The 14,861-nt window shown below is 39.6% G+C and overlaps 1 protein-coding gene across 1 annotated transcript in view; it reads right to left on the reverse strand.

The window, feature by feature from the left end:
• Nucleotides 1-14,861, reverse strand: part of LOC106529305 (pre-B-cell leukemia transcription factor 1) — a 94,258-nt gene that overhangs the window by 9,635 nt on the left and 69,762 nt on the right. The window contains exon 3 of the mRNA XM_014024682.1: nucleotides 5,174-5,418. Coding sequence (XP_013880136.1) covers nucleotides 5,174-5,418 — 245 coding nt within the window. The remainder of the gene's footprint in view (nucleotides 1-5,173; nucleotides 5,419-14,861) is intronic.

Below are 14,861 nucleotides of genomic sequence, written 5' to 3' on the forward strand. Positions count from 1 at the left end.
TTCAGCGATTTGCGCCTCAGCGCGTCGAACGCTCAGATCGTTCAAATCGTTCAAATCGCGCTGCTCTAATTGCGCTTGAGGCGCCGCAGCACTTCCCAACACTGATTGAAGCGTGTCCACCATAGACTTTGTATGCAAACCTGATGCTCCTGATGCTGAAATCGCGTTTGGTGTGAACGCACCATGAGTCTGTCTGTAGTTTAGCAGTGGCAGCGGAGGAAGTCAATGAAGCCATTCAGTGTGTGTTGACAAGGCTTCCAAATTAAATTAAATTTGTCTCTCAAAGCTGCAGCTCTCATTTACAGTCATCTCATTCGGCTCAGCACTTCTCTTCTCTCAGTAGGGGATGGTTGTTTACAGCGCACGCAGTTCCCGGTTAGCTTAGCTTAGCTTCCTTCACGGTCGAGCTGGCGCACTACATACGCCATGGCCAAATATTAGCAATTGGATAAATCAGATCCAATTGTTTTAAACTTCAACAGAGTCCATGCCTCCAACAAGGAATTGTTTCTCAACAACACAGAGACTCTATATGAAGCAAAGCGTTGAACAAGGGGCTGGGTTTTACTAACAAAATTGCGATTTCCAGTATCGTGCAGCCCTTGTGCAGACAAAAATCTTTATGGTGCATGTGCAGAATATTGCACACCTCTGACTCTCATGAAACGCTCCATTCTGACACCTGGATTCAAACAGTTCCAGTGTCAGAGACTCTCAATAGCTGTGTTTCCATTGACCATGAAAATACACAAATTAGAATTTCGAAAATAAATTTGCTCAATGGAAACAAGTCAATTTCGAAAAAAAAAGAAGTTTTTCAACTAAATGTTTTTGCGCTAGGAAGAGGTGGTTTTTCAGCCGTATCGAAATTGATGTATTTCGCAAAACTGCAATGGAACCACTTTTTTCGCATCACGGGAGTCACATGATCAAGAACCGGATGTTTCTACTGGCGAATAGACGAAGAAGGAGAAGATAACAGGAAGTAAAAGTAGTACTGAAATCACCGAAGTAGTAAAAGAAAGTATTAAACTCACCGACTACATTTTTCCAAAAACGCAGCATACGTAGCCGCTCCCAAGTATTAGGGGCTTGTCGCTCGAAAGACTGGATAAGACGCCAACGTCTGCTCTGGTGGCTGATGATGAGCGCTAGTGTCGTGGTAGCAATTATGCGATGTGTTTACATCTATTGCCGCCATGTTTGTAATGAATTATCGCGAGAATAAGCGTATTCACGCGTGACTTTAATAGTATTTCTTACTTAATGGAAACACCACAATTGCGAAACTGTGTTTTTTTGACATTAAAATATCGACAAAGTTTTGAGCACATTTGCAATGGAAATGCAGCTACTGTTGTCATGTAAGCAAACTGCAGAGCCACAACAAAAAATTACAATTTAATAGAAAAGCAGCTTAGTGTAACTGGCTCCTCAGTTTGTGCCTTTTCATTTGCCCAGTCTTCACTTCGTCTGCAGTCTGGCATTGTGTTCATGCCATGTCTGGTTCTCCTCTGGGTCGCCTCCAATTTGATTTAACTGTAAGTTTTTCTTTCCTAATGTCTAATAAATGTAAGTTTTTACTCGAGTGTTTTGGGTCAGTCTGCATTCCTGGGTCCAGTCTTCACAAAATGTGACACACACACACACATACGCTTGTTCTTCTATCCTCATGGGGACTTTGCATTGACTTCCATTCATAAATTTACTGGTCATTTCCATAGCCTAACCCTCCCTAAACCTAGCCCTAACCTAAAGTACCACAAAGTGATACTTGAATAAAAGTACAAGTATATTACCAAAAAATGACTTTGGTAAAAGTTTCCTTTAGGAATATTACATGAGTAAAAGTCTTAAAATATCTGATTTTTTTTAAAAAGTAAAAGTATTGATTTAAAATTAGCAGATAGATTTTCTGTAAGGACATTTATTAGGAGGTGACCTCCCCAAAAACTGCAGAAATGACTGTTGTATGAAAAGAATGAATTAATAAATAATTCAGGATGTACTAGTCCAGCTGTTTCAGTTTATATACATATATCAAGGAGGCCCAAACCTTTTCCCCAAAATGAAAATCTACCTGAGGGCTGCGGCCAAATGTAATAATATAATTCATGAAATACAAATACTTCTTAAGTACAATACTTTTATTTTAATGATTATGTCCTGCTGGAGTGTGACATGATTTGTTTGTATACAAACTAATATGGTATCAGAATTTTAAATATTTATACTTCTCATTCAACCACAATTAAATTCACTCTATCTAGGAGGCACAGTTTATATAGATAGTATTTATTCTATAATAACAAGCTGGAATGAAAAAAAGGAATAATGAAATAAAAGTAAAGACTTTCTACTTCTTGCCTTTTTAAAAAATGTAAGGAGAAGAAGTAAAAAGTAGGCTGAAAGATAATTACTCAAGCAAAGTACAGATACCCAAACATTTTACCTAAGTACAGTAACAAAGTATTTGTACTTAGTTACTGTACAACTCTGCCCATAAGGAACAGTGGGTTCTCACCAGGCTGTGTGTAGTGGGAAAATGGTCAAAAATCGTCCCCACCAGATAGCAAAAACACACAGACACATCAAAAAGCAAACTTCCCTTTAAGTCAAACCGAGCTGCAGCGGACACTTTGATCTGTCAATGGGACCACGTCAGATCTTTGTGCACAAAGAGCGGCGCACTGGAAAGTCAGATTGAGCCCAGGCAGAATGTAACCATCGATATGTTTCATACTTAACACAAATTGTGACTGAAGCATGTTGAGAACGATCCTGTGACAGCTGCTCCCCTCTCAGACACACTTCTCGTAGCGTAGCTAACCCTGGGAGACGGAGCTGCAGCGACGTTTCATCGCCCCCCCATGTGACACTAGGCATGAATCTGCTGCGATATTAACACTTCGACTCGCTCTCTTACTGTCTCATCTTCTTGGTTTCTGCTCTCCTTGTTGATCTCTCTCTGGATTTAGCTGTGTCAGGCTTTGTCTGAGCCTGTCTACCTGCCTGCTCATCTGTCTCACTCCCATTCATCTAAAAGGGATGCTATTGTTGTGAACGCATCGGATATCGAGGCAACGAGACCCCACCCCGCACCAATATAACCTTTCAAGGCTACACTTGAAATACACACAGCGACACAACATGCTGTATATCATGGACTATTCTGGGGTAGAAACAACACAAAGTCTTACAGTGAGGCTTTTTATGTTGGAGAAAAAGTTTCAGTCTGCACGGGCTGACACTTTATTATAAATCAGGTGAGCAAAGAAGCGGGGTATTGTTCTGTATTGTCCTGACCAGCAGGATCAGGACACTAAAATGTTCATTTAAAGTGTGATAAAGTTTTTGCCTGCATCAGTGTGTTAATTTGTCAATCATTGCTGTTAGCAAAATATGTAATAACCCACAGGCTGGATTTTAATGAGACACAGAAAGAAATCATTGATTGTATTTAGATAACTACTTAACATCTGGAATTATAACGTTCGCCACAACTAATCAGCTTCAGTCAACACAGGCATGAGTACAACTACAAACTCTTAGTACTTTATTCTGGATTTGAAAAGTGTTGAAACTAAGCAAACCGATAATTCTACATATGTACTCGTGTTTCTGGAAGGTATAAATTTACTTAAACATTGTAATGGAGTGTAATTTATCACTTTAGCACAGATAAATTTTGATTTATGATCTATTTTCTAGTAGCATATGCTAACAGATACATGGACGAGACAGACAAGGTGATTTTCAGTGATTTATGAGCTAATATGGTATAATACTCACTGATGAAATGTAATGATGTGTAATTAAAAGTGCTGGTTCCTATAATTATAACAATTAATAGAAAACACTGGATTTTTCACATTTATTGTATTTTGGTAGTACACTATGTTGCCAACCTGCCTTGACTCACATATAAGCTTAGGGTACATCCCATTCCTAATTCATAGGGTTCAGTATCACGTTGGTCCATCCTTTGCAGCTGGAACAACTCCACAAATTTTAAGGAGTGTTTATGGTGATTTTTGACCATTCTTCCAGAAGCACAGTTGTGAGGTCACATACTGATGTTGGACAGAAGGCCTGGCTCTCAGCTCTAATTCGTCCCAAAGTTGTTCTGATGGGTTGAGTTCAGGACTCTGTGCAGGCCAGTCCAGTCCATCCACACCAGACTCTGCCATCCAAATGTCTTTATGGACCTTGCTTTGTGCCCTGGTGGGTGAGTAAAAACTTTTGGCAATACAGTGTATCTTAGAATACACGTTGCTACATGTGGCAACTCTCATAAAGTCTTGTCTCGTTAGCAAAGACTGCCCAATGGCTGTCCAATTAAAATAGGCAGATCTGGACCAGCTTTTAATAATTATTATTGATCATCGATGAGATTTTTCGACTTAAACATTTGCCTCCAAACATTTCTGTCAAAAGATGTTTTCTGTGGCAGGAAAAAAAGATAAAGAAAACAGGTCTAGTACTCCTGAGACTCTGTGAGATACTTATTTTAACACACCAAGTTCTACTCTTTGAGAAGTAACACAGAGCCTGACAAGCTGATGTTTGTTAATTAAACGGCTGAGTTATTATGCTACACAGTGAGCCAGCAGTAGGCTGTGTATTTTCCACTTGCTAACATGCTAACTCTTGTAGCTTTCAGCAAAGATGAGCATCGCTGTTTTAGTGAACAAGCTGGAAATGTCTGGGAATTTTGCTACATATTAATCTTAGTCTTTGTTTTTAAAAGGAGTTTTGCTCTTTTGGCCACCGTACACAGCTGAGTGACAGATCACAGGACTATGCGAGTTACAAATTTATAAGAAAATGTTGCCATGTCTCTGATATTCTTACAAAAACCCCTGAAACTGTAGGAGCAATATGATTTTAAAAATGATGTGGTTTTCTCTGTCTTTTACAAATATGGTATAACTCGAAACAGGAAATAAGACCATAACTACAGCCTCGATCAGTACATAAAGAACAGCAAGATGTGTCTCATTTTAGCTACAAAGGCTTTTGTAAAGAAAAAAACACAAAAGTCTTAAAATCTTAAAAGATACAAAAAAGTAACATACAAAAGATTTTCGAGAGTGAATTTGATACGAGAGAAAGGCAAAACGTTAAATCGTTCTGAGTTTGTAAGACGGTGGGCTGGTCCTGCTGGTCTCACCTGCTCGTACTTCTCCAGTTCTGTGTGGTAAATCTGTCGGATCTGGGACAGCTTGGCTCGGTAGTCCGAGTGCTCGGCTGAGTTGTCGGCCCCCGCCCCTCCCGAAGCGGCGGCGGCGGCAGCTGCGGCGGCGGAGCCCCCGCCTTTCTCTGGGCCGGACACCCCCTCTGCCAGCAGCATGTTGTCCAGTCGCATGAGCTGGGGGTCTGGAGGCTCCTCCTCCTGGGCTCCGCGGATGCTCAGCACTGCCGTGACAAGAGAAGGTCAGAGGTCAGTTCTAAAGGTCACACCTGCAGCTGACAGTGCAGACGTTAACAATTCTCAGGCAGAAGGAGAGAGAGAAATGAAACCTGCAACGCTTCTTTTCAGGCAGAGTTTTCAAAGAAAATGACAGATTGTATCTGTTTCAGTAAAACCCTATAGATGTAGTTCCATGTGAGTGTTAGATCTCAGAACTACTCTCAGCACCACGTAACCTGCCCATTTTTCCAAACGATTTTCATCAGTCCAACAGATAACGATGGGGGAAATATTGGCACCAGTGATGTTTGGACTCTTTAAAAACAATACTTGTTTATTTTCAAAGAATTTCTAATCTTTATTTGGAAGGAATAGTTTCCTTTTTTCTTCTTGTTCTCATTCTACAGGAGTTAGACAATGAAACTGAAACACCTGGTTTTAGACCATAACATCCCTTTCAGACAGCTTCCTCTTGTGTCCACAGTTAATCCTGTTGGATGTGGTTCATCCTTCTTGGTGGTAGGCTGACATTACCCTGGATACTGTGGCTCTTGTTACATCACAAAGACTTGCTGTCTTGGTCACAGATGCACCAGCAAGACGTGCACCAACAATTTGTCCTCTTTTGAACTCTTGTATGTCACCCATAACATTGTGTGCATTGCAATATTTTGAGCAAAACTGTGCTCTTACCCTGATAATTGAACCTTCACACTCTGCTCTTGCTATGTGCAATTAATGACGATTGGCCACCAGGCTGGTCCAGTTTAGCCATGAAGCCTCCCACACTAAAATGACAGGTGTTTCAGTTTCATTGTCTAACATCTGTACATTGAGTTTTTGAATTATTCATTCATTTATTTATTTTATATACACCAAATTGCTCAGAAATACTTAAAAGTGCAGTAAAGAGCACATGTTCGCTGGAGATCATTTTTATCGTTGATTTTTTGTTGTTTCACACTGAGCTGAGTCTGTAAGACAGATAAACACAGGAACGTCCTGTAATTACAGTCATACTGGGGTAAAAAATGACAAGCCTCCCTACTTTTGTGTTTTTTGTTTAAATAAATGTATTTTCTGAACATAGGCTGCTGCCATTCTTTCTTTTGATTTAAGTTTGAGTGAATAAATCAGCGCTGCACTTGGAGGAACGCAGTGTGTACCATTGAGAACAGCATGTTTTTTTTTCCGTGGGATTTTTCTTTTGGCTTTAACTAATTATTAATTAGAAAACTAACTCATAGCCCAAAAATATATATAAACAAATAAATAATTAAAAAACACTCATAAATTGAAGAGCTCAACCCATTGTTGGTAAATAAATTCGTCCAATCACCCAACCTAAGTTGACTCCGTTAGTTAACTGGTTGTTGGGTTACTTCTAGTGATTACATTCTGAGAGTTTTATTCAAATTTCTCCAATGATCCATGAGATATTTTGCTAACAATACAAACACAGACAGGGTCAAACACATTGTTGCAATTTTTACTGCAGGTGATAATAAATCCATGTTTTAAAAGTGTCCAAATAAAAAAAAAATCATTTACGGTATTTTTTATATATATAAAAGGGCAACAGTTTTTTTGAAATCTGCAATTTAGGAATTTGTTCTCTCCACATAATTCACTGAGGAGTGTTACAAACAATAAATCCTTCAACTAATTTACTGATCTACAGAAAACCAGCTGGCTTTGTTTCGAGAGCTGGATAATAAAATAGTACCAGCTCAGACAACACTGCACATGAATTCATTTGTTGGGGCTTTAGATGAATGTGACAAAGAGACAGCAGGTTTTAGAATTTTTTTTTTGATTTTTTAAATAAAATACAAAAGTGATGCAATGAATGGCTTCTTCAAGATAGAGCATATTGAAGGATATGTGGGAGATTCTGTCCTTCAAAGATGTGAGGTATTAACTTAGCTGAAGGATTTAAAGTTGTTTGTCGAGTTTGATTTTTTAAAATTGGTTTATACAAAGAATGAGGCTCTCAGACAGAACAGAAAGCTTTGGAAATAAACAGAAAAGAAGAAGATGACCTGAGAGAAGAAATGAAGTAAGTAGGCATCATTTAATGCGACATGATGTGATGGTGTCCAGTGCAACAAACTGGACGGTTCCCCCAGCCTTCCACTAGAGGTCTCCCTCACCATTCTTTAAGACACTCAAACCATCACCTTCCATTTTCTGAAGTGAAAACACACTGGGGCTCAGACTCTTCACCCACCATCTGAGAGCCATCCAATGTCCATATAAACCCTGTGGAGCATGCTCGGAACCACACTGGACTCAGGATGTAAACAGATGAAAGCGAGTCCTGTCTTAGACCTTGGCTCTGAACATGAACTCCCACCTTGTGACTTTGGGCCCCCGGAGAGTGTCGACAGCCATTTAAAAAGGTACCACTTGTCATTTGTCACACTGTCACTAAATGGGAACAGACAGACCCATTAATTAGGAGACAATAGGCGTGCTTGGTGCATTAACCCCAGACTGCTGTCCGGGTTGGCAGGCCAGGCCAGTGGGTGAGAATGAAGCCTGCTGTACTTTCAGGGAAAGAGGAAGGGGTTCACTCACCCGACACCAAGCCCCCCCCCAGTCTCTTCCTTGAGTGGACTGGGAATGCAAATATGGCAACTGCTGGAAAGTGGAGGGGTCGAGGGTTCAGGCTATAGGCGCAACAAGCAGTAGAATGAGTGTGGGAGGAGGATGAAGAGGGTGTTCTCTTGGGACGACAGAACTGTACAAACATCCCGTCTCATTATCCAGACGTTTTCACCATTCTGGTAATGTAAACAGGCCTGAAGTGGGAAAAACTCGGACTGCTTTAAACCAGCCTCACCTCTACAACGCCATGACCACAGCCTCGTTCTATGACCTCATCAAACCCGCTCCATCACAACGTCTAACTCGCCTGTCTGCTTCAGTTAACGTCCATCAACGGCAGCTTTGCTTCTCCCTCTGCTCCTGAACACCCACCAATATGCAGAGGCACTTCTTTTCCACAGTTACCACCTCATAAATACGAAACTAAAGTGGGTGTTAAAATGAAACCACACCACATGTATCCCAGGAAGAAAAACGAGCTCAGTTACTTCAAGTAATTACTAGCAGGAAACTGGAAGGAGGAAGAAGGAAAACTGACAACTTTATATTCACAAAGACCTGAAAAATGGTCGAGAGATACGACTGGTTTCAGATCCCATCCAGACGTTTCCATGAATAAAGTTCAGTTACCTGGCTAGACCAAAGTTTTCAACAATTTTATGTTTGTTTTCTACATTACTTAGAATTAGAGATACATTTTAAACATCTGAATAGTCAAAGTTTCCAAATGAAAACAGTTTTTTATTTTTGAAAACTTTTTTTTAATTCGATCTACACCAGAGTACCTATTACTACCCCAGGATGGTATTAGTGTTCTGAGGTGTTTGCCACACACCATGGTGCATTTTCCTGCCCAAAAAACCTGAAGTGATCCCGGTTCTTTTTCTGTTACTGAGGCGGTGTTATTTGGAAAAAGTTGTGGTGACATTACCGCTCTACCATCAAAACACACTAATCCATCAGAAAAGTAAAATTAAAATAAGGAACCAAAAATTAGGAATGCACAAAAACAATTGGCTAATTACGGAAAAAAATCTAAATATTTGTTGACATTTAACAAATGTACAGTATATAGAGATTTATTTGAATGTCTAATATTTTACAGTGCATATAGTTAAAGTAGGGTTGGGCAGTATTGGCAAAAAAATGAATCACGATTAATTGTGATATTTAGCCGATAATGATTAATATGATAATTAAACCTCTGGAGTCCCTGGATGCCTGCATGCTCTAGTCACAGGACGAATTTAATCACTCTGTTTCAAATTGTGTCAAAAGGACAAACTTCAGGCTACACATCAAATTTTAAATTGTGTTGATAGACCAAGTCAAACTGGAGTTATGATAAATAAATTCCAGCACTTAAAAAAATGTTTGTCATATTTGAAGCAGAGGAGTATCAGTCAGTCTGCCTATCGTATAAATCATCAAGTGCCAAAAAAAAGATCGATTACTGTTTTTCTGACGATTAGTAACACACGATACAAGTTTGCCCAACCCTTGTACAAAATCCTGTTTAATAATTTATTAGGCAATGAACTTAGTGATCTCTACTGTATTTGTTGAGGAACCACACCAGCCAGGGTAGCTATGGGGGCCATTTTGAATTTTGAACAAAGAACGTAGAGATTTGTATTAAAATATGTTTTAAGAATTACTGTCAGCTACTATCTCAACAAATTTCAGCTCAATATCTCTAAACTGAGTTATAGTCATTTTTGTGTTACATTATTTAAGATAGCCATTGTAAATTTTAAAGAAAATAAACTTTTCAACTCGTACCAATCAAAGCACGTTTTGAAGAGAACTGTCCCATCAAATTTTAGTTCAACATCTCTAAAACTGTAAAATTTTTGTGCTCGCCAAGTAGCTGCAGAAGCTACTGCTACAATACCCTATTTGAGCTCAATATCTGTGTTGAAGGCATTTGTGTGTCGAACTGGTTTAACCCAAAAATCCAAACCTTCAAAGAAGACATTCCATTTGTTACTTCCGGAGTTTCATTAAAATCCATCCATTGGTTTGTAGGGGTGTAAGAAAATATCAATATACTGAAATATCGCAATATTTCATTTCCCGATACTGTATCGATATTCTAAAGCCCTGTATGGACTTTTTTTTATTAAGGTTTAAAACGTCAACTTTCCTGCCAGCCGTTCATTTTTATGTTGTAGTTCAGTCTCTGACCACTAGTTGGCAGCAGTGAGCCAGCCATTTGGCTCCTCTACCTCTTGAGGTAGAGGCTTTTGCTAAGTGTTGAGTGACCATATTGTAAATTAATATTAAAAACTAATAGCTGCAGAAAATATATTTTCAAACTATTTATTGTCAAATTTAGTCTAATTGAAAACGTGGATGAAATAAGAAATATGAAACAAATAAAATAAAATACATACAAAGCAGAACACAGCTAAATGTATCAAAAGCATGTCTATGTAATATTAGAATTTTCTGAGACAATGAATTTTGGTTTTTCATTTTTTCCCGTGTAAAAGGTTTTTATTTAATAGAATTTTTGGACAAAAAAATCGCAATATATCGCAATATATCACCTTGCTTATAGTATCGCAATGTATTGGGATATATTGTATTGTGACCCCTCTGTCATGATATGTATCGTATCGCCAAATTCTTGCCAAAACACAGCCCTATTGGTTTGTGAGATATTTCAGAGAGCACAAAGTTTAATCAAAACTGAAATAATTCTCCATTGCACACTACGAGTTTCATTTTTGGTGGATTACATCATCACGCACTGCAATGCTCTCTGGTGCTATGGCAGGCGCCAATGATCAAATCACAAGTGAAGTTTTTCTTTACGAAACACCCATCCTCACTTAGGATCACCAAATGAGTAAGTCCAGAGAAATCACGCAGATAGGCAGGAAGACGTTTGTTGATATTTTAAGGACAAATGTGAGACTATAATTCTTTACAAGTACGTAACGTTTTGAGACCGTCCAATGAGAAGAGAACGTAAAAATTTCCAGCGTCTACAAAAACAATCCTCCTCGTGTCTGCCAAGTTCCAGCTTAACATTCAAGGAGTGTTTATTTTACTTGGCTGAAGCCTCCTTCAACATCAGTCATAGGAGCGCCTTTTTACACAGAAGGTCATTTCTTAAGAGATGTCTTGGGAGGATAAAAAAAACTATCAGCCAACCTCCCCCACACCCTTCTCACTTAATTGAAAAAGGTCATGGAGAAAATGGAAAGCCAACAACTACATCAAGCAACACTTATTTTTTAAAGAGTAACAGGAAACCAAATGAATGGATCTTAAATTTGACAATGAACACAAACGCTGATGCCATCCCCAGGCTTGGCTTGTTGACACGTGTATATCCTGCCTAATCAGCCACACATGCCATCCTCGCCTCATGCGCAGCCCTGATCCCCAGCACCGTTCTTTAGCTGCTGATCCAGCTGTCTTGGAAGAGCATCTGCCAGGAGGGACCCAGGAAGGAACAATGCATTACGCCATGTTGGCTGTGTACTGTCATCCCTCACTGACAGCACATTGTCACACTTACACAGCGTCCTCTGAGCTGGGAACAAGCTAAGTAGCTGCCTGCCTATAATATCGGCTCTTCCTTCCCCCTCCCTCTCCTCCCATCAGACGATCTGATCGCAACTTGCTGGGATTGGGGGGAGGGGGGCCTATAAGGACGCAACAGCAATAAATTCTAATTTAACCAGTTAACGAGCATGGTCTTTAACTGTGGCATGTATAAAGGAACATAGACAAAGCTGGGTTTTTACACTGTTCAGAGCTAATGGAAGCAAATCATGATTTATTTATTCCACTCTGAATCTAAAGAATGTAATTAAAACAGAGGGGCTTTTCTCAAACAAATAAAATTGTTGAAGAATAAAGGGATAATGTGTGCTTCCATGAAACTGGCTATGCTGTGGGTCGTAATTACACGAGTCAGTGAGGAACACTTTATTGACTAATGGCAGCCTAATTGATTCATCTAAATGTTTTTGAGCCTTGGGTCTACTGGGCATTTCCTGTCTAATGTTGCTGGTAAACTAACTTCGCCCCCACAGACCAACACTGAGAGTTCTCACAGGGATAAACAATTATCCGTGTGTGTGTGTGCGTGCTATTCGAGTCCAACTTCCGCATGGTAGACACACACTTTCTGTGTCTCTAATGGATGCCATTTCCCCACTTGGAGGTGTTTTCAGAGATGGCTTGTTGTCAGACGAAGCCTTATTTCACCCAGTTGTTGTTGACAGGTAATTCTCACAAAGACTCATGCACCCCAGCCTCATCGCTTCGCTTCATTTTGTACACCGAATGCAAATACGGAAGCAGGAGTTTGACATTGGCTGTGCTTATTAATGAATTGACCAATGACGTCGCGTGTCGGAGGGAGATACCTATTTGTTGTGTTAAAGCATCTCCGTGTTTTTATTTGCAAACAGACAAAACAAAATGCCACGGGCTGGGACGACGAGATGGTTAAGGTGGAACAGGAGAACACGACATTTGCTTAACCTCACATTTGGCCTTTTACAAATCTAATTCACGTTTTTATTAACCGCTCAAAGAAACTGGCTTTTGAAGATGTTCAACCATCATCCCCGTGCTTGTTTATTTGGGAATATTTGCTCTATGTTTGAAACATCACGGTTGTCTATAATTTATGTCTCTAGTTAGGAGAGTGGATCTTGTCTCAACACCAATCAATTTTCCTTTAGTTGCTTTTTTAAAGCAAGCCAATAAGTAAGGTTCTTTCTTCTTTTTATGTTAGTCATCACAGAAAATCAGAAAATTGGCATGTGGTCTCATCTTAGGATAGGTGTGCGCATTAAACTTTCAACAGAAAACACAGATCAATCATAAATTATGTCACCTTTCATGGTTGGAGTTTAGAAATGAGAGAATTTATGAAACGGACAACAAACACAAGCACGACGTAGGTCTAAAAATACACCTTTTAGTCAGTGACAACGTTTGGATCGGTATCAAAAGCTTGTCAGGGGGATTAAAGTTTCCTCCACGACACTGCTTGCATCTTCAAAATGTTTCTGTTTTTCCATAAACACAACGGTATCAGACTCGCGGCGTTACGGCACACCGTTCTCTGCAGTCCGGGTAGCTCGTCCTATCAGATTAACAGAGGCCAACGGCAAGCTGTCAAAAACCATTACCCCACGTAATCCCATTCTAGATTTCGAAGGCATGTCGAAAAAGACTGTTGGCATGGCAGCCTGTCACAGCAACACGGTAATTGGAGAAATGTCTGATGTCTAATTAATGACATTAGACTACTCTGTCACAACCAGCAAGATGGATATGTGAGAGCCTGACAGGGTCTGGATGACCTGGCTTGAACTGGTGGAGACCCCTTTTGCAGTTTTGTAAACAGATGCTAGTCCACAGCGTTACATCATGAGCAGCAGTGATACTGTACGTAGTGGTGGACGGGTGACGGCATGTTCAGGCAGACGAACAACAACGTGACTCTACGTTTGAGGAAAGCTCAAAGACACAAAGATCATTTCCTATCAGCTTGTCTGTGGTTGACAAAGTTTATTGTAAGAAACACTGAATGCTTGTTCAAGGTATTCACTGCAACTTTATGAAAACCAGTCATCATGATCCACAATTATTTATTTCATATTAGTGAACGTGTTCCTTAATGTGTAAAAATCTGTAATCAGCTGGCAGTTACTGTTTGTCCTGATGATCCATTGTGGGAAGGCACTGCTTGTAAGACTAAGAGTTGTAATATTTTACCTCCAACTTCCTCAGAATGTAAGTAATCTTTTGGATAAAAGATGAAACATTTTAACAAATAAGAACCCATCCATGTTTGTTTGTTGACCTATGGAAACAAAGTGACATTCATGGAATAGTTAAAAACTTGGAGGTCTTGGTACATAGTTACACTCAGATTTGTTCAGTAAAGGATGCAGATGAAAGAAGTATGTTAGGGTGAAACAGTAGACCTGTTGCTAAACTCTGTCTTTCAGGTACAGCATCACCCTGCCTATTTTAGAATCTGATGACTAGAAAACTACTGAAAAATACTTTTTTGAAACTGGATTATTTGTTATAGTTCAGCATTTTTATGTTTGATTTCATAGTTTGCAATAAAATTTGACATGATTTTGAACTCAAATGACTTAAAATAAAATCCTAGTTTATTCATCCATCCATTATCTATACCTGATTCTTCCTTTCAGGGTCACGGGGGTCACTGGTGCCCATATCCGGTAGTCACAGTTCGAGGGGCGGGGTACACCCTGAACTGGTCGCGAGTCCATCACAGGGACAGATTAGTTAGTTTATCAACTATGCTAATAATGCTTCTTTAATGTGAAGCACAAAAACTGCCAAGTCAATCAGAGAAAATGAAAAAGAAACATCTGTATTTAAGGCTACTAGCTACAGTGATGATTTCAAGTGGTTCTTCAGGAAGATTATCAATGGGATTCAAAGCACTTCCTGTTAGAAAATCTATTTTACAATCATCCATCCATCCAATCATCCAATCATCCATCCATCCATCCATCCATCCATCCATCCATCCATCCATCCATCCATCCATCCATCCATCCAATCATCCATCCATCTATACAATCATCCATCGTCCATTCATACATCCATACAATCATTCATCCATCCATCCATCCATCCATCCATCCATCCATCCATCCATCCATCCATCCATCCATCCATCCAATCATCCATCCATCTATACAATCATCCATCGTCCATTCATACATCCATACAATCATTCATCCATCCATCCATCCATCCATCCATCCATCCATCCATCCATCCATCCATCCATCCATCCATCCATCCATCCATCCATCCA

The sequence above is a fragment of the Austrofundulus limnaeus genome, unplaced genomic scaffold (assembly GCF_001266775.1).
Source record: "Austrofundulus limnaeus strain Quisiro unplaced genomic scaffold, Austrofundulus_limnaeus-1.0 Scaffold435, whole genome shotgun sequence".
NCBI classification, from domain to species: domain Eukaryota; kingdom Metazoa; phylum Chordata; class Actinopteri; order Cyprinodontiformes; family Rivulidae; genus Austrofundulus; species Austrofundulus limnaeus.